Source organism: Sminthopsis crassicaudata, chromosome 5 (assembly GCF_048593235.1).
Source record: "Sminthopsis crassicaudata isolate SCR6 chromosome 5, ASM4859323v1, whole genome shotgun sequence".
NCBI lineage: Eukaryota > Metazoa > Chordata > Mammalia > Dasyuromorphia > Dasyuridae > Sminthopsis > Sminthopsis crassicaudata.
The window spans coordinates 255,076,415-255,103,805 of NC_133621.1; the positions used below are offsets into that span (position 1 = coordinate 255,076,415).

The 27,391-nt window shown below is 31.5% G+C and overlaps 1 protein-coding gene across 8 annotated transcripts in view; it reads right to left on the minus strand.

The window, feature by feature from the left end:
* Nucleotides 1–27,391, minus strand: part of PPP1R12A (protein phosphatase 1 regulatory subunit 12A) — a 168,593-nt gene that overhangs the window by 48,773 nt on the left and 92,429 nt on the right. For all 8 annotated transcript variants that reach the window (XR_012482645.1, XR_012482646.1, XM_074270856.1 and 5 more), the window contains exons 4-12: nt 25,902–26,061; nt 23,095–23,239; nt 18,446–18,520; nt 17,772–17,860; nt 17,481–17,638; nt 11,983–12,107; nt 6,683–6,895; nt 2,711–2,805; nt 802–921 (exon numbers count right to left, since the gene is read on the minus strand). Coding sequence is in view for 6 of the 8 variants with exons in the window: in XM_074270856.1 (XP_074126957.1) it covers nt 802–921; nt 2,711–2,805; nt 6,683–6,895; nt 11,983–12,107; nt 17,481–17,638; nt 17,772–17,860; nt 18,446–18,520; nt 23,095–23,239; nt 25,902–26,061 (1,180 nt within the window). In the remaining 2 variants the exon portion in view is untranslated. The remainder of the gene's footprint in view (nt 1–801; nt 922–2,710; nt 2,806–6,682; nt 6,896–11,982; nt 12,108–17,480; nt 17,639–17,771; nt 17,861–18,445; nt 18,521–23,094; nt 23,240–25,901; nt 26,062–27,391) is intronic.

The following is a 27,391-nucleotide window of genomic DNA, read 5'->3' on the forward strand; positions in this document are numbered from 1 at the left end:
CTTTTAAGAAGAATCAATGGACTTATTCTACTTCCCAAGTATAAATAGTTTAGCCCACAGTCCTGGCATGATCCTAAAAGCAGACCAATGAAATCTGAAGCTCAAAATTTCACTCATAAACTGATTATAAATCATTATAAATTGAGATAAAACTGAAACATTGTACAGTTTTGCTTTTTATTTAAATTAGGATCTGCATGAAAAAAAATAAAACCACAAATTAACTTTTGTAAATTTTTCTTGTCCCCTTTTGAAGGAGAAAGAAAGCAATAGTAAGAAATGAGAATGAAGCAATTCTGCTCTATGACTGTAAATAGGTAGAGAATTCATAGATTTCCCCAAATATTGCTTAATAATTTTTTTCTTAGGCCAGTATGTATACTATTAGAGCAGTCAACAATGATATTTTTAGCATTCTAACTGACTTCAAGTTAGCGGCAGAGGCTTGAGTTTTCATACTATGCATAATTTTGGACTACCTACCAGGGAATCAATTATCTAGTTATCATTCTCATTCAGCTCCAATTCTACCCATTTATAACTGAATAAATTTTTTATTGTATAGCAAATTAATGCAATGTAAATGAGGAAGCCATTGCTGTGGACAAATATTTATCAATAATAGCTTGAAGGTTAAAAATAGAAAAGCTAAGTTTGCCATAAACAATGAGAGAGATTCTTTTGAGAACTACTTAATTATAAAAACTCCAAATAAATGACTCTTGTTCAATAACATGTAAATTAATTCCCAAGACATCTAAATAGACACAATAAAGTTTTTAGTAATAATATTATTATTACCTTTTATGATAAGATGGGCCAAGTGATGATAATCCTTCATTAATTGAGCTATTCTTTTTGATATCGTCTTCCCATTTTCTTCTTGTATATGAACCACTCGTTCGTAAGCTTGAAGAATCTCTGTGGAAAAGATATTAGACCAAAAAAATGTCAAGAAACTGTATTACACAGCGTAAAAATCTATCATATGATTAATGAAAAATTTTTATATTTATTACTAAAAAAAAAATTCAAAGTAATAAAAACACATCAAAATTAAAACACGGATATAAAAATATTAATGAAAGAAAGCTGTTGAGAAGAAGTAAACAAGAAAGAAAAGGACCTCAGAGTCATACAGTGCATACTACATTCTGAGGTACTATAAATTCTGTTTTGGTAGACTATAAATGAAGCTTTATCATCCAACACACATACTGATTATGCAAAAGATATTTCAGATGCCATAGCTTCTCAATTTTTAATAATGAAGATTTCCATCAACATTTCACATTATAAAAATGTGAAGAATTCCAATTAATAGAAACTTCAGGTTGACAGTATACTGGTTAATATAGCTTTTTTATTAACTGAAAATTTTAATTTTTTCTGAATGTCAGACTTCTGAAAATGCAAAAGTAGAAACTATGCAACTGATGTGCACAATGTATAACTGTACTGATGTATGAGAGGGAATTAGGCAGAAGATAGAGGAACTTGTATTCTATGACAAGGTATTCTTGTTTAGGATACTGTACATATTCCATGGATCTGTCTATCCTTCATACATCTAGCATGTACTGAGGAACAGACACCACAGGCAAGATATGTTGCTCTTGGAAGATGACAGGAGGAAGACAGATAAAGGACATACAAAGAAGGTAAGATCATTAGCCTCAAGGGACTTGATTTTCATAAAAATACATTTAATATCCTACTCATGTTCTTAATGGAAGTATTCGCATATACGACTACATATAATTGCATTATATGATTAACATAATAAAATCGTTATTTTAGCTTTAGCTTTAGTTAATGCTAGAACTTCGTAACAACAAAAAAGGTATACATATTAAGAATTTAACTGTAGCACCTACAAATCAGTTAAGTAGTAATAATGCTGATGTTGATTTAGTGATGTTATCAAATCTCAAGATCTAATGTTAACAGAAAAAATCCTGAGATTATATGTAAACCATACAAATGTAGTTCTGGCATTTGGATTGTATGTTATATTATAACCTATGGCATGAACACATGTGAAGGACTGAATTATTCATAAGATAACAATGAAAAAAATCATCAGACTCTAACTGGAAAGCTCCAGAAATCTTTTCTAATATTCCATCATATAAATTCTGAACATATATAATGATGATATTAATAAGAAAACTAGAAGACAAAGCCCAGTAGTATCCTGGAGCTGGTTTATACTGCCTTACGAAGAACATTTGTTAATTTTCAGCATAGGTATTTAAATTTGGGAATTAACCAATGCTGCAAATCAGGTTTTGAGTTATGTTCACTGTCTAGACTTTAGAAAGTAACAGAAAAAAATGTGAATAATGCAAATTAAACTTAAAAGCATATTATGTATACATTAAAAAAAAAATTCCAGATAGCTAGCTATTAAATATTTGCCAACAGGGGCTAATGGACAGGTTTGCAGCCGCTATTCACACTACTAACCTGATTTGTAGACGCTTAGCTGTCACACATGACTTCTGATCATTATTTTACAGATAACTTAACAAATACTGCTTTTTCATTTTTTTAATACATTTTAGAAAGAAAAGAAAAAGGATTTGGCCATTTAAATAGAATTTTTAAATAAAATGGTACATTTACCTTAATTACAGAGATTTTTTTAAAAAAGCTTTTATTTTTATAAAATTAAAGCAAATTATTTAGATTTTTATGGAGAAGTCACCTGTTTTCTTTCTCTTCGATGTCAGATGTACTGGCTTGACGCCTAGGTATCGTAGGTGTAACATATGCAAGTCTAGTTCCTTTATTATCTTTCTCCTGCAAAATATGGAATATTTTGTAAAATACAATCAATATTTATTCAAAAAGGCAAAAGCACTCAGCTACTGGAATTTCTTCAGTGCTACTGGAATATTATTAGGAACCATGTGTTATAATCTTAGCTTTACCACTGGGTGATGTTGGGTAAATGATAATACTAGTCCCTCGATTTCCTCAAATGTAAAATGAGCAATCAGAACTAGGTAATTCCAAAGATTTCTTCCATCTTAAATGTCTATAATGCTATTATTCCTTATGGTTCAATTCTTTTCAAGTTTGGAAATGAGAAAATGAAAATTCCTTTATCATTCAGTGAAATTCCCTAAAACTGTTAAGTTACTCAAAGTAATGTAATTTTATAGTTGGAAGACGATATTTATTTAATTATTTATTATTAATTTTATAATTATACATTTTTTGACAATATATATGCATGAGTAATTTTTTTAAATAACATTATCCCTTGTATTCATTTTTTCAGATTTTCTCCTCCCTCGCTCTACTCCCTCCTCTAGATGAGGCAATCTCATACAATTTTACATGTGTTACAGTATAACCTAGATACAATATATGTGTGTAAATCCAATTTTCTTGTTGAACATTAAGTATTGGATTCTGAAGGTATAAGTAACCTGGGTAGATAGTGCTAATATTTTACATTCAATTCCCAGTGTTCCTTCTCTGGGTGTAGTTGTTTCTGTCCATCATTGATCAGCTGAAAGTGAGTTGGATCTTCTTTATGTTGAAGATATCCACTGGAAGATTATATTTATTAATTTCAAAGCTACTAATAGTTCAAAAATTCTTTTTCATCTGGTTCAACAAAGTTCACAATATTTAGGTTAACATAAGTTTATTCTGACTTTTTACTACTACTAAATCACTATATAACTGATTTAAAATTAGCTCAGGAAGCTATATTATTAAAATAATTAAATAGTGAGCCTTTCTTTAGTCTGTCTAAAGGGCAAACTGTTCTACAATGTAATCTTTATAGCTTTTGGTCAATATAGTGTTGTGATTTCTTTAAAAAACAAACTCAACAAATAAAACTAAATTGGCTTATAAGCTACAGTTGGAAGGGCAGCTACTGAATTATTGTCTCACACCCAGGTATCTTGGCCAGGCATCATATATAGGCTTGAACTACAGGAGGCAACTGAACTGGGCATACAACTCATTTAAAGATCCCAAGTGTCTCTGTGATATAAAAGTTTATCTTTTTCAAGACCACCAGTGCTCTTCTATGTGGCTGTAAATCACCGAACATCATAATTTCCAAAATATCAAAATTCAGAAGTGATTTAAAAAGAAAATGATGAATATACATATAAGGTATGTTACAGTCTCGCTCTGAAACCTTAGGATCTGAGCTCAAGTTACTTAACTTCCCTGGACGTCAATTTTCTTATCTGGGAAAATGAAGGGTCACCAGAGATTCTACTAAAAAACTATTAGAAATAATCTACAACTTTAGCGAAGTTGCAGGATACAAAATAATCCACATAAATCCTTAGCCTTTTTATACATCACTAACAAAGTCCAACAGCAGAAGACAGAAAGAGAAATTCCATTTAAAATAACTGTTGATACCCAAAATATTTGGGAATCTATCTGCCAAAGGAAAGTCAGGAACTATATGAGCAAAACTACAAAACACTTTCTACACAAATAAAGTAAGATCTAAACAACTGGAAAAATGTTAAGTGCCGTTGGATAGACCGAGCAAATATAATAAAGATGACAATACTACCGAAACTAATCTATTTATTTAGTGCTATATCAATCAGACTCCCAAGAAACTATTTTTTTTTTTGGGAGGCTGGGGGTAAGTGACTTGCCCAGGGTCACACAGCTAGGAAGTGTTAAGTGTCTGAGACCAAATTTGAACTCGGGTCCTCCTGAATTCAAGGCTGGTGCTCTATCCACTGTGCCACTTAGCTGCCCCTCAAGAAACTATTTTAATGACCTAGAAAAAAATAACAAAATTCATCTGGAAGAAAAAAAGGTCAAGAATTTCAAGGGAACTAATGGAAAAAAAAAAAAAAATCAAATGAAGGGGCTCTAGCTGTACCTGACCTAAAACTATAGTATAAAGCAGTGGTCACCAAAACCATTTGCTATTGGCTAAACAATAGACTAGTTGATCAGTAGAATAGGTTAGGTTTACAGGACAAAATAGTCAATAACTATAGCAATCTAGTGTTTGACAAACCCAAAGACCCCAACTGTTCGGATAAGAATTCACTGACAAAAACTGCTGGGAAAATTGGAAATTAGTAAGGCAGAAACTAGGCATTAACCCATACCTAATACCATACACTAAGATTAAATCAAAATGGGTTCATGATTTAGGCATAAAGAACAAGATCATAAATAAATTAGAGGAACATAGATGACCTCTCAGACTTGTAGAAGAAGAAGGAATTTGTGACCAAAGAAGAACTAGAGATTGATCACAAAATAGAAAATTTTGATTATATCAGGTTAAAAAGCTTTTGTACAAACAAAACTAATGCAGACAAGACTAGAAGGGAAGCAATAAACTGGGAAAACATTTTTATAGTTAAAGGTTCTGATAAAGACCTCATTTCGAAAATATATAGAGAATTGACTAAGTTATAAGAAATTTAATTTATAAGAAACCAAGCCATTCTCCAATTGATAAATGGTCAAAGGATATGAACAGATAATTTTCAGATGATGAAATTGAAACTATTTCTATTCATATAAAAAGGTGTTCCAAATCATTACTGATCTGAGAAATGCAAATTAAGACAACTTTTGAGATACCACTACATACCTATAAGATTGGCTAAGATGGCAGGAAAAGATAATGACGAATGTTGGAAGGGATGTGGGAAAACTGGGACACTGATGCATATTTGGTGGAGTTGTGAACGGATCCATAGTTGTGAATTATGCTCAAGTTATCAAACTGTGCATATCCTTTGATCCAGCAGTGTTACTACTGGTCTTATATCCCAAAGAGATACTAAAGAAGGGAAAGGGACCTGTATGTGCCAAAATGTTTGTGGCAGCCCTTTTCATAGTGGCTAGAAACTGGAAATTGAATGGATGCCTATCAATTGGAGATTGGCTAAGTAAATTATGGTATATGAATGTTATGGAATATTATTATTCTGTAAGAAATGACGAGCAGGATGAACAGAGAGCTTTGGAGAGACTTAAGTGAACTGAAGCTAAGTGAAATGAGCAGAATCAGGAGATCATTATTCAACAATAATACCACATGAGGATCAATTCTGATGGAAGTGGCTTTCTTCGGCAATGAGAGGAACCAATTCAGTTCCAATTGATCAGTGATGAACAGAACCAGCTACACCCAGAAAAAGAATACTGGGAAACAAGTGTGGACTGCATTTTTGTCCCCCCCCCCCCAGGTTATTTTTATCTTTCTAAATACACTTTTTCTTGTGCAACAAGAGAACTCTATAAATATGTACACATATATTGTATTTAACATATATTTTAACATATTTAACGTGTATGAACTACCTGCCATCTAGGGGAGGGGGTGGAGGGAAGAAGGGAAAAATTGTAACAGAAATATTTGCAAGGGTCAATGTTGAAAAATTACCCATGCATGTGTTGTGTCAATAAAAAGCTATTAAAAAAGAAAGAAAGAAAGAAAGAAAATGAAGGAGTTGGAAAAGGCAGCTTCTGAAACTCTTTCCAGCTCTAGGTCCATGATCCTATAAGAATTTTAGCCAATTATTAAGAGAGAATCAAATAAGATGATGCATATCAAGTGCTTTGTAACACTGAAGTACTAGAGGGATTGGGGTACAACTAATGATAATTAGGTACAGCATTATGGGGAAAACAATTAGGTACAAGTGTGAAAATTTACCTTTTCTTTATTATCCAATGAAGAAGAAAGCCTGGGGCTGGATGCTGAGCGCATAACTCCTGTTGTATCCTTCTCTTTCTGAGCTTCTTTAGAGGCTGTAATTTCAGCAAGGGCACCGTAGCTGCCTGTCTTCCTAAGACCAAGCCGCCAAGAAGCTGGGGATTCATCTTTCCTCTCTTCTTCTTTTGGAGAAACTTTTGTAGAAGTTGGAAACTGTTTTTGTATGTAAATGGGGGGGAGAGGAGAGAGAAGTATATCCATCATAATAGAATTAGATCAAAATAACATTTGTAAGCAAACAGGAATATGATCTTATATAAGAAAATGCTGTTTTCCTATGTTAATGACTTCATCAATAATGAGGACATCCATAGCTGGAAAAATGGAACAGAATTTTAGAAGTTAGGCTTACAAAAATGCACTCCACACATTTTAATCACACAGAGACATCAAGATGCAAATCTAGACAAAGCAGAAGTGACCACACAGTAAAAATTTAAAACCATGCAAATGTAGCCCTCGCATATGGATTAAGTTTGTTATATTATAACCTAAAACAAATTCTTGTACATACAAAATCCTCACCAGAAGTTTTTCACCCTTACTGGGCACAAGAACAATGCCAGTTTTGCGTAACCCCTGCCTCCATGATGCAGGATTTATTGATTCCGCCACAGGAATGATAGGAGGAATGAAATCATACTAAAGCCAATTAAAACATGACATGTAAAGAAATGAAGATCGAAAGAACACAAAAAAGTTAAGAAAGGACACAATATTCATTTGCTCATTTAAGATCGAAACTAGAAAAATTGACCTTAGTTCTTTAAAATAATTTAGAATAAGCTTTAATCTTAGTACAGAAGACAGCACAATGAAAGAAGCTGTTAGAGAAATAAGCTATATTCCCAAGACAGTTAAAAATAAACACTATTCATTAAAATAGAAAGCCAGAGTACCTAGTACATTAAGGTAGCCAATCTAAAAACATAAACTAAAAGAATACCAACCATTTTGAAGTCAACAAACAAAAAGGTGAAACCTGAATTTTGGTTTTTAGCAAATCATATAGCTTGCTTTAAACACATTTTGCTCTACAGATTTAAAAAATGGGGGGGGAGGGGGAAGAAATCTTCTGACCCAAATTGAATATAAATTAATTATATGAATCCTCAAGGTAACAGAAGTTAAGATTATTTTAAGAGATGATAAAGTTGTGTTGTTCTTCAGATTTAACATTTTTATTATCTTTTATTAATATTTAAAAAATAATTCACCTCAGGAATGATTTTTAATTTGTGATTACTATAAGAAATTTGAGCTTCATAATTAATTGAGAAAATCATTCAATTATATTTGACTATGAGCTCCAGAACAGGAAGCACGTCTTTTAACTTTGTATTTCCTTCTTACAACTCCTTATACAATATTTTGCACAAGTATTATGTTTACTAAAATTAGTTTGCAGGTGTTGGAAGATAATAATGTATCTTCAAATTAGGAATAGAGCATCAAATTAAAATGAATAGTTTGGTATTAATTTCCTGTGGAAAAAGAAAATTCAGACTGCCCAAGACTAACTGAATTGCTCACAGGAGTTGTTTTTCATGCTATTATATATGTATACTTTGCTATGCAATGATAGTATCCTGTCCAATATGATTCTCTCCAGTGGATTCAAATGGTTTTTGGCTGCATCTAATTTAAATTATTCTCTTCTCAATGAAGATTTACTCATTCAAAATAGTATTGCAGTTTTTGAAAGCAATTTTGAAAAAAAAAATTAACAGTGGTATTATTATAATACGTGTATACTCTCTTCCTAAGGTGACTAGCTCTTTGAATACATTGGTTTTGTTGAACTTGTTAAAAAGTGAGAATATAGTATTCTGCTGAAATTTGTACTGTGTTTTAAATTAAATACCTCTTGCTTGTTTTTAAATTACAAGCCAAGTAACCAAGAAAAACTAAATAAATAATTGCCGCAAGTGGACCACTTACAAGGCAAATAAGCTGACAAGCCTTATTTAATTTTGTATTTAATGATATCTGTACATACAATTAACCAGAATATAGTACTGGAGGATTCTAGTTAACTGAGGTTTTTCCTGAAGAACAGAAACTATGTTTTTAAATAAGACAATTAATTTTGTATGTGTGAGATATTAAACAAATGATCCATGCACAAAAATATTCTGTAGATATTAGAGGGCAATAAACAGTCTAGAAACAGAAATGGAAAGGGAAGAATAACTAGGTGGACACATATATTCTACATGGTGCTATGTATTAGTAAAGGAATTAAAATATAATAGAATGAAGATGGAAATATGATTTAGTAAATCTCCAGAGAGACAAATCAAGGAGGTGCCAGACATGATTTTAATACACATCAAAAACCAATCAGATATTACTCATCTTCCTACACTCAAAGTAGAAAAGACCAAAATATCAAACCATACACAGAAAGCCACTATGAAAATTGCAACTGATATGCCAATATAACAGAGGTTGAAGAATTTGATGTTAATACTCTTTAAATTAAATCAACATAGCCACTGATCCTTTGCTGGTTTCAATACGATGCAAAACAAAAGGAAGAATGGTAAACTTTCTAATGGGAGTACATGCAATAAAAGTTGGTGGAACAAATAAATGGAAAGTAAGATCAAATTACAGAAATACTAAATGTCACTCCTGAAGAAGGCATGGTTCTATAAGGTGACTCTGCATTGCTTTGATGCATTCTGGTCTTAGAATCATTGATTTTGGCAAATAAAGATTTAAAAAGCAAACAAACAATAACAACAGGAAACTTGAAGAAAATAATGAAGACCACTACTATGAATGTAGATCGAAAATTCAGTGATTGTTGAGAAAATTGTACAACGTTCTTCAAAGACTGGCTACGTTAGTATACTTGGATACTTTAAGAATATGATTGAAAAAAGGAATAATTGATTCAACTAAGGATGTAAGATCTGTTTTGTTGTATGCTACTGATGTGGCTCCTTTGTTTATTATAGCAGACATTACTGTCACCACAATTCTTAAAGAAATCTTTTAAGGAAGGAGGCATACGTGACTTGTTTTAATTTCCTAAGATCTTGCTGAAAGAACATGAACTGTGAAGTAAACAAGACTTAAGCCTGTGGTCCTTGCTAACTTCAGTAGTCAGGTAGAGACAGTAACTCAATTAAAATTTGATATTCAAGAAAATCATTAAAGATCAATTATTGGTTGCAACTGACAAATGTCTAATGGTTTGTTATTTCCATCACTAATGCCAAAAGATTATTTAGTTATTATTATACTAAATCAGAATTTTAATGTTTGCCATCATTACAAAGTTCCAAAGATTATATACAAAGTAGAAGACTATCCAATTATGAAACAATCTTTGTGCAATAAAATTGTTTGAAGTAACAAACAGAAAAATGAGGTGAAGGCAAAAATGGAAAATAGACATTATATATATATATACATACACACACACACATACATTTTCATACCTAAATTTAACTGATGTTATGCTGAAATGATTCAAGAACATAGGCTGCAAAACCTTTTAAAATTTATCTTTTTTTACCACCATATTTGGACTAAAAATAGTATGTTTGGCTTAAGAAAGTAGAATTTTGGAAAAAAAATCAAGCTAAAAAAATTAGCTGAACTGGAATAATGAAACATAAGATAGTCTGTGCTGGCAATTATAATATTGAGGATATATAAAGGAATCAATCCTCAGAAAGGAAAAGAAACCAAAGATGTGGACAATATTTTAAACTTAAAAAAGTAAAGGAAGAAACTAAATCACTCTGACCCAAATGACTACTTTACCACCTAAATAAAAATTTTAATAGAACTGATATTATTTCAACAATGTTATTGATGAGGAAAATAGAAAGTACTAAGCAAGAAGGCTTTCACAAGTGATATTCCATAGTGGATCATATTTTAACACTACACAATTTAACTAAGAAGTGGACAGAATTCAAAATACTTGTTTTTTGGTTAAAAAAGATTTTGATTTGATCACTGATATGAAATGAAATATAAAACAAAAACAACATATACTGAACAAAAGTTTTTGTCAGGATATAGTTCAAGTTGAAGATTGCCTATAATTGACGAAGTCCTTCTCCAGAATCTAGGTGATGTAATAAAGGCCAATCAACTCTAAGAACACTGTGGGGCCTCCTAAAATGAGACCCATAATCACTCATGTAGAAAGGTGAAGAAGGCCTATTATCCAAATACAATTCAGTGAAAAATTCTTAAAAAGCTTATACACATATCATACAGTACAACAGGATAAGGGGAGCAGAGAATGGAACATCTCACATGAAGACAGTGAGAGTAAAGGCCAGTGTTACTGGATTGTTGAGAGTTTGTAGCAGAGAAAGTTTTAAGAAGAAAAGAGACAATGTGTTTGACATTTGAACAATCTATAGGCAATTTAATATCTGATCTTGGAAGTAACTGGAAATCACTAGAATTCACTGCATGAGAGATTAACAGGGACATCTTTGTACTTTAGGAACATCAATTTGACAGCAAGTTGGGATATAGATTAGAAAGGGAAAAGATTTATGCCAGTGAGAACCATCCAGCTATTGTTCTATAATCAGGGTGATAAAGGCTACAGCAGGGAGTGTCAGTATCAAAGGAAAGTAGCACATATATAAGAGATGGTTATACATATAGAATGAACAGGTCTTGACAGCAAGTTGGACATAGGGCATGAGTGTGAGGAGTTGAGGATGAGCTTGAGCTTGATGACTAAGAAGAGAGTAGTAATCTTAGCAAGAGGATCAGAAAGAGGGGAAAATTATAAAGGAAAGACTCTATGACCATGAACAAGTTCTTTATGCTCAGCTTACTCATTTTTAGAGGGGTATAATGACAGCTATATAGTACTTATCTCACATGGTTAAGAGAAAGACACAAAATGGACTAAAGTAAATAAAAACATTTTATAAATACCAAAGTTTAGATGAATGTTAGCTATCATGCAAATATGGATAGGGTTAGTAAAGTTTCCAAATCATCTTAACATGTAAACTTAATCTCCATAATGTGATTTGTTTTATTACCAATATTAATTTTTCTTGGTCCTGTTACAAATAACTGAAATAATGAAAATGAAATTGCATGGCATCGTTTCCAAACCAAATATTTTATGAATAAAATATTCTTAACTTAAAATAAGCCGAAAATGATCAACGTGTAATTGTGAATAATCTATTTCGTTCCTCTGAGCAAAATGCAAGTTTCAATGAACTGATTTTCTTACTTACCTTTTTAATTGGTGATGTAGGTGTCACCTGGCCAGAAGACAAAGTAGGTGTTGTGACAGCTATAGGAGCTGCTGGTACATTGGAGGTATTGGTGTTAGCAACAGATGTTATAGGTTTTGTTTTATCTTAAAGACACAAAAGCAAAAATTTGGATTATTAAGAGACAAGACTAAAAATATTTCTGTTTCAATTTATAACAAGAAAGGTATGATTTTAAAGTCTTCTTTTGAAATTATTTTTCTAAAAACAAAAACACTAAAAATGATGGGGAACTTAAAAAACTTCAGTAGAATGAAATAAATCATGAGAATAAATTGGAAGGTTCAAGAAAAAAAATCTTTTATGAAAAAGAATATAGGTAGATTTTTCTCCATTTATAAGTAAAATTTGATAAAAACCTGATAAGTGTTCTGTAGAAAAAATAAATGTGAAGACCACACAGCTTTCACATTGACTTTCTATTTACAGCATAAAATTTTAAAAATCATTAAACCAAGCTTCAAGACTTTGTTGAACTAACAGGGCTCTATGAAATGAATCCATAAAAATGAATTATATTTCTCCCTGCTAATGATGAGGGAAAAAAACTCGATCAGACAATCTTTATTGGAACTGAAATCAAAATATGTAATGGGGGTCCAAAAAAAAAAAAAAAAAAGCCTGGCATGTCCAAGTGTACAAAGAAAAAAAGGCAGAATCCTTATTGATATGGGGAAAGAGTTGTATATTCCAGATAAACATGTGTTAGCATATCCTACTACTCTCAACTAATTTTCAAAGGAATCTTTTATTTTAGTGTTAATGTATGTTATGTTCAAAGAGCATAGCAATATGACAATGGTACTTTGTTTTTTGTATTCTTTCTGGTAATGGTAATAAATTTTTAATGATTCATTGCCTCTTTTACTAAGTTCCCATAGTAAGTAACAATAAATGTTTTGTAACATGGATAAGGTGGGGTTAAAAGGAGATGTGAAATAACTACCAAATTTGGAAATAAATTAAAATCTCATTAGCACCTACAATGAACTGCAATCTAATTCTTTCTCTCTTAAGAGTTTACATGACTAATTTAATATGGACTTTTAAGAATCTAGTTTATTAATATTGATTGCAAGAATCAAAGTGGGGCAAAAAAGGGACACAATTAGAATTTTTATTTATAAAGAAAATCTGCTTCCAATAAAAAATATGAATTCAGGATTAAAAAAAAAAAAGACTATCACAGATCACTTAGAAGAAAAGTTTTGTCTTGAGCTTTCTTTTTTGATTAATAACATTGTATTTTTTTTAAGCAGGTAAACTACTTAAGACAACAGTTAAAAAAAAACTCAGAACTACTATAAAATCTTAAAGACAAAAGTTTCATGCATTAAAGAGCCTTTACAAAAAAAAAAAAAAAGTCCAATTTTTAATCTTGCCAAGTGAAAAGATAAGTTAGATTAAAAAAAAAAAAGAAAAAAAATCACATGAATATTATTTCTTCTCAAGATATTTAATATATATTTAAAAAGAGCAATAAAATCATTACTATGATTCTATACTTAGAATCTGAGGAACTTCATGAAATAAATGACTAAATGGGAACATGCTTCAAATCACGGACTGTGTCTGGTGCAAATGGAAAGATTCCTTAATGCTGATGATGTTCTCCAAAGCTTCCCTTGTACGGCATTTTGTGGTCTAACAGGGTCTCTCCAAGTGAGATTCAAGTGTTAAAATGACTAAGGGATAAAATTTGCTCCAAAACTAAGACTAAGGCAAAAGCAAAGGCAAAGGCAAAGGGAAAGGGAAAAAAAAAAAAAAAAAAAAAAAAAAAGAGGAGGGAACCAAAATGTTCAAAATGTATACACAATGTTTAGGGAAAAAAAAAATAAGAAAAAAACAAGCAAGAGAATAAAGTCCTATACCACAGAAATGGTTATGTAGAGTACAACCAATATCTGCAAGAAAAGTAACATTGCTGGAACTGAAGATAGCCAAAAAATGAACCAATAATAAATGATTGAATAAAAAAAAATTTATTAAGCACTTAATATATAAAAAAAAATTGAGTTAAGTATGGGTTATGGATATGAACAGAAAAGTAAAATGTTACTTGCTATCAAGAATATCACACATTTTAGCTGCAAGGCAGATGGAAAAATGCCACATTCTTTAGGTCCATGCCAAAGCAGATGGCAATCCACTTTCTCTAATGTCATTTTCATTTATATAACTCTATCCATTTCCAGTATTGAAAAATTTGGCTACTGCCAAGAGCTTTGAAGGCAAATACTTTCTTTTGGGGATTCTTGAGTATCTAAAGTTGCTGAGAAAGAAAGCGTTTGCAGTAGCTACTAAGGAAGTGCCACATCATATGTCCACTTAGATTGCTTTCCAAACATTGGTCGCAGGACCAGGCTGGTCAAGAGTGAACCAAAACAATGATATAAAAGAGCAAAAGAAAAGTTATCAATACAACTGAGTTTGGATTCAGACTGGACATATGCATGGATTTGCAAATGAGGGTGGGGGAATGAGTGAGTGACATTTAGGGGGCAATAGATAAGAAATACCCATGACCATCTTATGGATGGGATAGAATCAGAATATGAGTTTATAAATATAATGATGTGTTTTCTGAGCTGTAAGGAATTTAAACTATATATGCAGAGCAAACTCACTCTTTGAGCTGAAGACACAAGGTCAATAAAGTAAAAGTTTGTTTCAAGATACTGTTAACCTAAATATGGGGTTCAAATACATTAAGTGATTTTAATACTTTGTCTCTTTCATACTATAAATGCTGTTTAACATGTAGAATGTTACAATTAACAAAACATCAGAAGAGCAGGTATGCTGAAGACAATGGCAGATTGAATGAATAAATAAATAAATGTCATTCCGAAGTGATAAATAGCTAAGAGATATAAACAGGCAATTTTAGAAAAAAAAAAAAATCAAAGTTTTTTTTAATAAGTCACATGAAAAATGCTCTAAATCATTTCTGAAGCACAATGACAAATGCTGGAAGTGATGGGGAAAAATAAGGACACTCATTGTGCTGATGGAGCTGTAAACTAATCCATCAATATTGGTTTGGAACTATGCTCAAAAGACTATCCATTTTGACCCAGCAATATCACTACTAAATTAGTATCCTTAAGAGATTAAAAAAAAAAAGAAAAAGAAAAAAAAAAAAAGACCCATATGCACAAATTTATAGTAATTATTTTACAAAAAAAAAAAAAAAAAAAAAAAAAAAAAAAGAGGAAATTGAAGGGGATACCCATCAATTGGGGAATGGCTAAATAAATTGTGGTACATGATAGAATACGAAAGAATACTGTTTTGCTTTAAGAATGATAAACTGGATAGTTTCAGAGAAACCAGACCTACATCATCTGAAGCAAAGTGAAGTAAGTAGAACCAGCAGTACAACGAATATATTAAAGTAATATTGTATATCAAGGTTCATCTGTGAAAGACTTAGCTGTTCTGATCAACACAATATTCCAAAACAATTCCAAAAGACTCATGATGAGAAATGCAATCCACCTCCAGAAAGAGAAATGAAAACCTCTGTGGTAAAAGCATATTTTTTTTTTTTTTTCACTTTCAATGTGTGATCCAAGTGGCCTAGTAATAATAGATGATTGGCCAGCCAGCCTGGATACTATACTGATGCTTAAATTGATGATCAAAGACCTGGATATTCTCCATGGAATATTTATGATAGAACATGGACAAGATAGTTGGCTGTTTGCTTTTGGGATAGAGAAAGCATCCACAATGAAGAGATCACAAATTCACTGAATTATGGCAGTAGGATTTCAGAACTATATATAATTTTAAAAACTTGGCAAGATAGTTTAGAACCTGACTGATTAAGACCTAAATGGGAAAGTTTAACAAAAAAGAAAATCTGACAAATTTCTAATGCTCTACTTTAAACTATAAAATGAAAACTATGCCACATGCTAATTTCTCTCCCCCCCAAAAAAACAAAAGCGGAAGCACCTAATTTAATTTATACCTCAATAATTTTAAGAAAATGTGTAGTGTACACATCTAAAATTTAGAACACTCTGTATATAATAAGTGTTCAAATAATTAAGCTTAGAAAATGAAAACCTATTTATTCAACTGCATAAAGCAATATTTTAAAAATTAGCTAATACTGGCGCATAATTAAGATTTGGTCAAAAAACATCAAACACCTATAAATAGTCCAATTTGGTACCTTATGAGTAAATGTATGAAAACAGGTTTTTTTTTTACTTTTTAAAAAAATTAGGTCCACAAATATTTATAACAATATTATTAGTAATTGCCAAGAACTAAAAACGATTCAAATGAGCAATAGCTGATAAATGACAGAACAAACCCTGCAATATGGGACATATCTCTTTGGGTTTATTGTCTTCATTTTTGCTAGAATTAGGGTCACCTTAAAGGTCCTATGAATATCAATGTAATGGAATATTAAAATGCAAATTAAAATAACATGAAGCTTATGAAAAAATAGGGACCTTTATGAAGCAATGCTAAGTCAAGAACACTGGACAAGAAAAACAATACACACACTGACTGCAGATATAAAAAAATAAAAACTCATATATACAGAGATAACCAGTAAACTGAAGGAAATAAAAGGAAAAGCTACTATTATGCTTGATAAGCACTTAAAATATATTTGAACTGGTTCAATGTTACTTTATATTGGACTGCTTTATGTGCCAATTATATATTGATTGTTCCAAGAGCTATAGTGCACATTTAAGTTTTTGTTGTGATATGGGAGCCACCTGCCAGTGGCTGCTGGAGGTCTAACTCTGACCTGTAGAATGGATCTCTTCACATGAGAAGATGATGATGACACAAGAAGACTGAGAGGCAGTTGCTGTTTAACCTCTCCACTGAGAGGCCTTTGCATTGTCTGACCTCTCTCCTCTTCCCTCTTCCCTCCAATTTATTTAATTCCCAATCCATAAGGAACATCTACATCAAAGGCTGCTTTGCAACTCCTTCAAGCATTATGATTCACAGCTATGGAGGCTCTCAGAGAATTGACCTGCTACTTAACAAGTTTTAGTAAGCTTACAACTGCACAAATTTAAAATTAGAGGGATGAAAATTCTTCAATAATGACTGTAATCAATGATATTTTTAATACAGCCACCCTCTTTTAAGATTATAAATGGGCTTTGTGAAAGGATGAAAATGTCACTGAAGGCAATTAGGAAAAATGTTAGGGAACATCAAAATCTGTTCTTTGGAATGGCACTACAATATAGTTTAGTTAAATTATATTAACAATATTGTCAATCATTGCTAATTAAGGGAATATTACACAGGCTTTGCAGTCAGAGTGTAACATACAACACTTTGTTCAGCAAATGACTGCTGAATTAAGACTAAGAACAACTGTTATTCTTTCTATACTAATAGGATCTCACTCTAGAATACATCAGAAGTCTACAAGTCTCCTGATTCAGAAAAAAATTTTTTTTTACCTGTTTCAGCTTCTGATTCTGAGTCATCTTCCTCATCTTCTTCACTAGAGCAACTAGATTCATCTTTCTTGCCTTCTTCTTCCTCATCTGCCTTTTCATGCTCAAGAGATTCAATACTGGTTGCATTTTTCTCTGGCTCAATAATTAATGTCTCTTTGCTGTAGATGAAAAACATATGCCTAATCACAAAATGCTCTAATTTTGCAAAGGCTACCTACATTCCTGAAAATCAAATGACTTTATACATCCTCTCCCCAACAATAATGAAACTCATTTAAATATTTTACTTACTTTTTAAATGATTTTTGTGATTGGTTGTTATCCATATTGGCTGTGGATTCAATTAATGGAGACTTCTTTTCTCGCTTTTCACTATGGAGCTTTCATAAAATCATTATTGGGAAAAAGTTATTAAAATAATATGAAGCAATAACATGTATAGTTGATTGTATTCTGTATATGACCTATCAATCTTAGTCATTTTCTTAAAAAGGATTTATTTTACCTTAAACATAAGTGCTAAGGGAAAGGGCATTAGTGACAACATAGACAGCTATCAAACTCATTTTCAAGGACACAGAGTTCGACTGAACTACCTAGTTATTCTGTACTTTTAATTTCATTTAAGCCCTGGTTCCCTTCTTAGATAAGCATGAAAAAGTTAGCAATGGGTATTCTGATCAAAGAGCAAAATAACACAGTATAAGCTTTTTTTAGTTCTTTTTTTAAAGAAGTCAGAGATTGTAAGAACATGCTTTTAACCATACTGACATATTAAGCAATAATCAAAACACTAAATTTGCCCAGGAAAAACAAAAATCCCTTGACAACCTTTTCCTGACAGGGGCACCAAAATTAATTTCACTAAAAGAGACACACAAAACACTAATGGAAAGAAAAACTGCTAACATTTAAAGTTAAAACCAAGCAATTATCTATGTGTTTTATATAACTGTTAAACATACCAGATTTTGTTTCTTTTGCAGTTCTTCTAAATATCCTAGAATGTCTTCATCTGCTACATCAAAGGCAGTCTGACCCTACATGAGGAAATTTTTTTTAAGTTTTTTTTTTTAAGTTAACATAGCATTTTATAACATTTTCTCTATTCTTATACCTCCTCCTTATTCCCACTCAACACCTGCTATGTCAGCAACTAGTTGGGTTTTTTTTTTTGTTGTTGTTTTGTTTTTTTGCTTCTTGTTTCTGCATTGGGTAAGGAGTGAGCATACTTATTTTAGAGCAAAGTGTCAAAGCCACAATAGATTTAAAAATGAAAATTCAAAAAAAATGCAATTTATAGCAGTTACAGGACAGTTAACAACAGGTCTGCCCTATTCTTCATTTTATAAATAAGCTCTAGCCGCAGGAACCATAAATCATCAACTTTTTGGTTTTTCAAAAAAAAAATATTCAGAAGGACATCTGTCACTTTATATTTGCTCACTGACCAAAACTTTGATTAAGTCTTAGAACTAATTCTTTTTCACATGGAAAATAATATATGAAAAAGCAGTTCAAACTTCAAATATATAAAAAAATGAAAACTAATCAGAACATGACTAAATAGTCTCAAAATTAATGTGAATTTGGAAATATATATATGTGTAAACAATAATTAATATTTTCAAAGAAAAAGCTCCTGGTCTTTAATTTTACCTAAAGAACAGGATACCTTCTAGAAGAAAGGTCATACATTTCCTATTGTGATCAAAATAAGAGTATGCATAAAAAACATCTCAACTTGTAAGTTAAATTTTCTGCTTATACTTCATAAAAGTAACATTCTATCTTTATACTCTAAAACATGCAAAATATCTATCTAAAAAAGATAGAAAAAATGAATTTTGGGTTAAAGGGAACTTACCTATACATAGTAAAAAAGCATCTTTTGCAAATTTCACCTATAAAAAATTGCTCTTGAATTTTGTTGTGCCAGATGAGCATACTGGTTTAACCAGCATTTCTCCTTCCTCTCTTGGCCCAGAGTAAGAAAAGTGTTGGCTGAAGTAAGGAATTTGTTTCTTTTTTCAGTTTCTAGTACTGAAAGTCAAAGGTAGTTCCCACATAAATGGAATATTCTTGAACAAACTGAAAATTTCAATTTGGGCCTATAGTTATTCTAGATAATCTAAATATGTTTTACTTTGACTTACAAGTTATTGTACATTCCCCCCACAGATCAGAGCTACAAAAGAATGCTTTTTAAAGCAGCTTTGTTTCAAAAATTCTATTCAGAGATAATGATTTTTCAAATTTGGCTTAGTAATGAACTTGGTAAAATAAAGGGATTATTTGTGCAAAATAGTTAGTAGAATTAGAATCAGAATATTCCATGGATTTAGAGATCACTTAATTTTCCAGAAGTGAAAATGAGGTCCAGAGACTTTTCAAGGTCAAATGTAACTGAACCTGAACTAGTTAGAATCCACAGTTCTTGATCTCCAGGATGCAATGGAATTTTTACATCACTAATAATAGTTTGAAGCATCTATCAATGCTTCTATTTAAAAATAAATTAAGCAAATCTCGATAATTTTAGCAGCAATTAAATAGAAAGCTGTTGTTTTATTTACTAGGGGTTTTCCTTTTTATGGATACAAAACGTGGTCACCTTACTAACCTTTCTTTTCACTTTCTCCCTCCACAAATGAGTCTACTTTGTAAACAGCAGCTGATAGAGAATAAAAACTAGAGTAAAATGTAGGCTGTGAACATGGAAAAATTAAACCTATCAATTTAACCTATTAACCCAGACATACACTATAAATAATTATTAGTAGTTACCAAATCACACACATCACATGACTCAATCACCTTTTAAGGCTACCCTACTCTATCAATTAAACACCATATTAAAGGAATCACATTATAGAATGATTCACTAATACTCAAGACTATGGGGAAGATAAATCAGGAGGATATATAATTAGCCTTGAGAGAGAAGATGAGAATTAATTACTATATAGAGATGCCATCTTAAAAGTGAGACTGCATAAAAGAAATTCTAATTACATAATATTATATGATAGGTGTTTAAAATCTACATAGTCTAATTGTATTTAATTCTTCTTAATAGCCTCACACTTATATATTGCCTTGCACCTTTTCAAAGTGTTTTCAAATACATGACAAAATTCATCTTGTCACAACTAAACTGAGCAAGACATGGTTTATATACTTCCAGCTCAGTCAAGGATTTGCTCAAGATTACAATACCAGAAGGCTAGTCAGATGTAGAATTCAGATGTCTAAATCTAATAGCTCTTAAGAAAAGAGGAATGATTTTCTTTTAATTTAAAAGAAATTAAGTTCCTCATTAATATTATTAAGAAAATAATGCTGCCAACTAATTTAAACTTTTGTAACATCATAAAAATGCTCATTCATTTTGGGTTTAAAAAACTTGTTGCTAATGGGACAGTAAACATTGTGGGTATATCATAGCAAAATAATTCTCCTATTTATTAAAATTTCAAAATTATCAACTGAGATGTCACAGCTTTAAATTTACATTAAAATCCATAATAGGCAAAAGTATATCCATTTACAAAAAGGAGTGATTTATAAATCTTATATTTGGTGTTTTTTAATAGTTTCTAAAAATCAAGTAATTGAAGTAACTTATTTCTGTTGTTGCAGAAAGATTTATATAAACTTTTCAGAGTTCATGTATTTTGAAAACAATTGTGGAAAAAATATGGATATAATTAAAAAATGTAGATTGCAAATTCATATGAAACATCCAAAAATGAACTTATCATGACACAACAACAACAACAAAAATTTGTTTTGATGATTACAGAGTATTATGGAAACAAGTCTTACTGTTATAATATGAAGTTTTCTTTAAAGACCACAAAAAAGCCCAATGAAATTTTAAAAACTGAAGTGATTAAAAAATAAATAAAAATAAAATTTGGGGAGTAAGTCATAATGATAATTTATAACAAAAATAATTTAAATAATATGAATTAATGTGAATGGTTCTAAACTTCTAAATGCCTCAGTTTTCTCATTTATAAAATCATTTATAAAATGGAGAAGATAATTAAGACCATCTACCTCAAATAGTTGTGAGGAACTCCTTTGTAAACCTTAAAACACAATATTAAAATGTGTTATTATTATTTCCAATTACACAAAATGACTGGTATTATGGGGGATGAGGGTGAAGTTAAGTATCATAAACTCCTTGAATGCAAGTGCTATGTGTTTCTAATCTCTCAATCCTTATTGCTAAGCATCAGGTTGTAGATATGATAAGTGCTTAATAAGCAGTTAAGAAAACTATCTTTATAGAATAGTATGATGTGCCTATGACTTTGTCTCTGACTTTTCTAAAAGACCCTGACAACTCCCTATAATTCTCCATGTCTTATATTACCCAAAGAATCCATGGGTGGATGAGCAGCTCTTGAAGTGGCACTGTCTGGGACAGGGAGAAACAAGAGGTAAGGCAAATCATTTCTGCTGAGTCACTCCTACTCTATCACTGCAGCAGAATAGGCAATTCCTATTTTGAGAGTTGGAGAATCAAAGATAGTTCAGGTCAATTCAGTAAAGAGTGAATGAATATTGGTGTTGCTGGTAATTGACAGTATAAAAAAGGGAGTTGGTAGAAAGATAGTTCAAATGCAATATTTTCTTCAGTAATGTGAGCACAAAGAAAGGAAGAGAAGACAACAAGAGTCTACAACCCAAGGAGTGAGCTAAATAAAGTGTGTGTGTGTGAGCGAGCAAATTAAAAATAAGTCACTGAAAAACAGTATTATTATTTGAGGGATATCAACTTATGAGACAAAATCTCAATACCAAGAGACAGACATTTACACATACATGTACACACGAAAGATCTCATTCATAGCAGTCAGAAGGCACAAGGAAAAGAAAGTTGTTCATTCTCCAACTACAGACCAATTTAACCACAAATGTGATTTAAGGTGGTATAAGGCAGACTATAATATAACAGCAATATTTATTATAATAATTCTATAGCACCTGCATATACATTTTTACATCTGAGCTTCAAAAACCATTGAAAATTAGACTCATATATTTGTTTTCTAAAATGTAGCAAATGATGCTTAGAAATGCTAAGTATTTGTGTAAGTTTTATAACTATTAAGTGGCTGCTAGTAGTAGAGTGGGACTATAATGGGTGTTTCTCTTAGGTGGGCTGTGATAGTATTTTATCTTACTACTTAGTAACTAGAAATTGTAATCCATCTTAAGCCAGGAACAATTTGGGAGTTAATGGTGATAGCAAGTGAAGAAGAATGAATCAATTACTAATTGATATATTCATAAAACATCTTTAAACCTCTCCCCTAACTTCATTTGTCATACATAACAATATTGTATTAATGAACATAACAGAAACTATCATGAATACTAATCTCAAAATAATTTTTCTTTTTTTTTCCAGAAAAAGATCATAAAAAGTACTTCAAATAAATACAAAATTAGGAAATGTACTTTCACTACCAAAAAAGGGCTGAATACCTATGATCGTTAATTCTAAAAATGAACTGAACTATCAATGTATTTCTGTGTATCATTTGAGAGGTTACAATTTCTTATACTAAAACATGTGCATATTTGAATAGCTTACCACTTTGTTGATCATATCCATATCACAAAGATTGTCCACTAAAATTCGACAGGCTTCTTCTTTACCCCAGTGAGCTGCGGCATGAAGAGGTGTCCAACCATCATAATCTTTAATATTTACATCATAGCCTGCTTGTAGTAAAAGCCTAAAGAGATTATATAACAAATTAGCTGGGCAGTAAGTTAACTTTGGGAATTTGTAAAACTTTTTATCAATTTAATTTCATGCATATTAAATAAAATTCGGGCAATAGGACGTGGTCAACTATTTTCTTTTTCATATTTCAACATTTTTTCCTGTGATGTCTAAACTGGGATAGGTAGAAATTAGTTAAAGCACAACCCTGGAAGAAGAGATTCTAAATTAACATGATGAAATATATTGTCCTGTGGTGGGTATAAATTCATTTTCATTGTCTCCTAGTTCTGTCATTTAATTTTGGTATGAAAAATTTTTATTACTCCTATGATTTTAATATGAGAATTTTCTTAGGATCAATCTAGTTTACCTAGCCTGAGCCAACCACTGAATCACTCTTATTTACTATAAGGCAAACTTTATGATTATTTATTATTGATTATACACAATTAAATACTGTTTTCTATACACTAAATAATTACTTATTATAGAGCAGCTAGATGGTACAATGGATGGAATGCTGGGTCTAGAGTCAGGAGTATGCATTGTCCCGAGTTCAAATCTTGTTTTCAGATACTTAGTAGCCAGATGACTCCAGACATGTCTTTAATCCTGTTTATCTCAGTTTCAGTTCTTGCCTAGTTTTCTTCATAAGAAGCCTCTTTTTTGCTCCTCTGGCTACTTCACTTAATGGTCTTCACCATGCCCTCCCCTAACTCTTATGATTTTCCTGCCTCAGTTTCTTGAAAAAGTCAAACTACTCCAATATCTTTGCCAAGTAAACTTCAAATGGAGTCACAGAGTCAGATATGACTGAAAAAAAAAAAAAGACAAATTTTATTTTACATGCTAAACACATATTGGATTATACTTTGGGGGAAAAAAAGGCTTGATATGGTCTTACAAGATAATAGAAAAGAGTTACATTATACTATATAGTTACTTTTACAATTATATCTTCTTTTACACAGGAAATTTTTAAGGGGAAAAACAATTTCTTCATTAAGTTTTTTAAAATGTGAAAGGATCTTGATTTTATTTTATAGAGTAGTAGTAGAAAGCAAGAGATTCTAACCAACAATACTTGAATATCAGTAATAATTTTAATAAAATGCAGAGTTGCAAAAATTGTTAGCATGCCCTTTTAATTGTACATAGGTATTACTCTTACCTTTACTTAGAATGTTAAGTCCCTAAAAGGCAGAGAACAGGCCTATAACTTGCAGGCACAGCGCAGCCCAACACACAAACACTAAATTTAATAAAAATGATAATAAAGAAAACTGATAAACCTTTACCTCACTTTCCATGCTGTGAGCTTGAGAAGTCCTTCTTTTTACCTACAGAAGGTGGCAGTGATATCTAATGTATAACCCTTCATTCACATTTCATAAACTTAAACTTATGGCAGAATAAAGCCTTTCAAATAGTATAGGCTTAACAAAAGACTATTGAATTACTGAATAACCCCTTCCTATCTTTTACTATATATAAACCAACAAATATCAAGTGATGAAAACAATCCCAGTAAATCACATTTCTTTGTTGGGAACTCTATAAGTGGAGAGAGAAATCACTTAAGAGGTAGAAGCATATATCAGAAGGAGGGTTAAAGTACAAAACCCCACTAAATATTAACTAAAACAAGATCATCCTCACCAGGAAACTTAAACTATGTGTCTAGGGGAAGGGCAGGACAAGAGTAGATGCAGGGTTGTATAGAGAAGAAAGGGCTTTGGAAGGAAGTACACAAAGAAGAGACTACTTCAATAGTCTAAAAAAAGAAATGAGGTAAAAAAAAAAAAAAGCCTTGGAATGAACTAAAACTAGAAAATATATAGACCAGAATCCTCTTTTTGGCAAGAGAAGATGGTAAAAGGACAAGAAGGGCAATGAAAATGTAAAGGGTTAAAATCTGAATTTGTACAGAAACATTTGGCAGAGGGAGCCATACCCAACTCTACCTTAAATTGGGCAGAGGCAAGGAGAATCTATGCTGAGTCCATTCTGTCATGCAACTATAGACAACTCTGCATTACATGATTTACCTCTATCTTAAGGATTTCTTAATCAAGAAACCAGTTTCCAGTAAGCTCTGCTAAAGGCTTTCTATAGGGATTTAAGTAAAAACTGAACTTCAAAAACACTGACTTCAAGTTTCTTATTTATAAAACAGAAAAAATACCTATTATGTCCATAGTACAATACTATAAAAGATCAACTGATAATTTCCTAAACATATTAAGCCCATAAGAAATGTCTTATATCTTTACATAAAAATTAACTCTTTGTCTGATAAGTCAAAAACAAGTTTAAGTGTTGGATCTGTGAAATTTATCAGTAGAAATTTCCTTTCATAATATATTTTTGTTCTCACTTTTAAGTGACTTTCACCTTAATTTTAAAAGGCCAAAAATATGCCAGAAAAATTTGCCTAAAAACTAAGAAATAATACCCATACACATATACACATGCATCTGAATATGTGTATGTGTGTGTGTAAATTTCAGAAAAAAGTCACATCAAAATAAATTTGTTCTCCAACTTGAGTTTCTTCAAAATGACACTCAGAGGAAAATACCTGGAAATCTCAAGATACAGTAATAAGATGATGAAAACATTATTAGCATATGGAAAAAGTGCTTCACTCTCAAGGAAACATTACTTACTTTAAAACTTCTGTATAGCCTTTAGCAGCTGCTACATGGAGTGCAGTTCCACCAGACTTTACATGTCTAACATCATTAATGTGGCCACTATTGAGCCACTGTCTTGCATCCCGAAGCATTATCCGTTCTTCTTCTTTACGAGCTGCCTCTATATCGACCCCTAAAGCATGAGGGAAGAGGGAAAGAATGATATAATTTTGTTTACATTAATCGTTTTCTTAAAATGCTGAAATAAACCCAACAAAAATGTTTCAAGATTTAAGAGACATCAACTTGGCTCTTATAGTGAGGAATTCAGAGACATTGCAAAATTACTTAAATGAAAATGAATCAGTATCCATTCCTTTCCACCTTTGGTTTTCTCTGACAAGAAACTACTTTTCCTCACAAGAAGCCTTTTATTGCTCCTCTGGCTATTTTCACTTGATGGTCTTCACCATCCCCTTCCCTAGTTCTTATGATTTTCCTATAAACACCTAACACTTTAAGCAGATCTAGCTCTTCTCAAAGTATACTTAATTCTACTATACCCCTTTTACAATGCTTAACGGTGCTCTGTTTTGTATTATAATTATGTGTAGATCTTATCTTCCAATCTTATACAATGTTTCTATGTAATTTCTCCTTTGATATCATACTTTTTCTCTCCCTATGTCAGATTGCTTGCTGTTTTGGGAAAGGAGGGAGAAAAATTTCGAACACAAGAGTCTTACAGAAATGAGTATTGACAACTGTCTTTACATGTATTTGGAAAAATAAAATACTATTGAGAAAAAAAAATCTCAGTTCTTTTTAAACTATGTGATAAATCAGTCTTTCTGCACCTCAAATCTTTAAATAGCAAATTGAAGGATTTGTAATGTATGATCTAAGTTCTCTTCCAACTCTTGAGTCTCTGATACTCAAGCAGAAGACATGAGAACAAAAAATTTAGATCTTATACACATTGTTCAAGATAATTTGAAGAAGACATGAAACCTGTTTCCCCCTAATACTTGTTCTGAAGCACAATGCTGCTTAGCAAAAGAACACAGACCTCTGCCTAGAGATTTTTTTAAAAAACCCAAAAAACAACAACAAAAATAAACTAGTTTTGGAGGGTAGGTGGAAGGCATGACAAAAAGATAGGGTGAATTAATCTTAAGAATTTTCAGTTACTAGATTAGGAATACAAATAACCAAAGGGAAGCTATAAACTGGGAAAACATAAAAATGTTTCCAAACATCCAAAGGATCTGATAAAGGCCTCATTTCTAAAATATATAGAGAATTGACTCAAATGTATACTAGTTCAAGCCATTCTCCGGTTGATAAATGGTTAAAGGATATGAACAATTTTCAGAAGAAGATGAAACAATTTGTAGCCACATGAAAAGGTGTTCCAAATCACTATTGATCAGAGAAATAGAAATTAAGACAACTCTGAGATACCATTACACACCTGTCAGATTGGCTAAGATGACAAGAAAAGATAATGACTAATGTTGGAA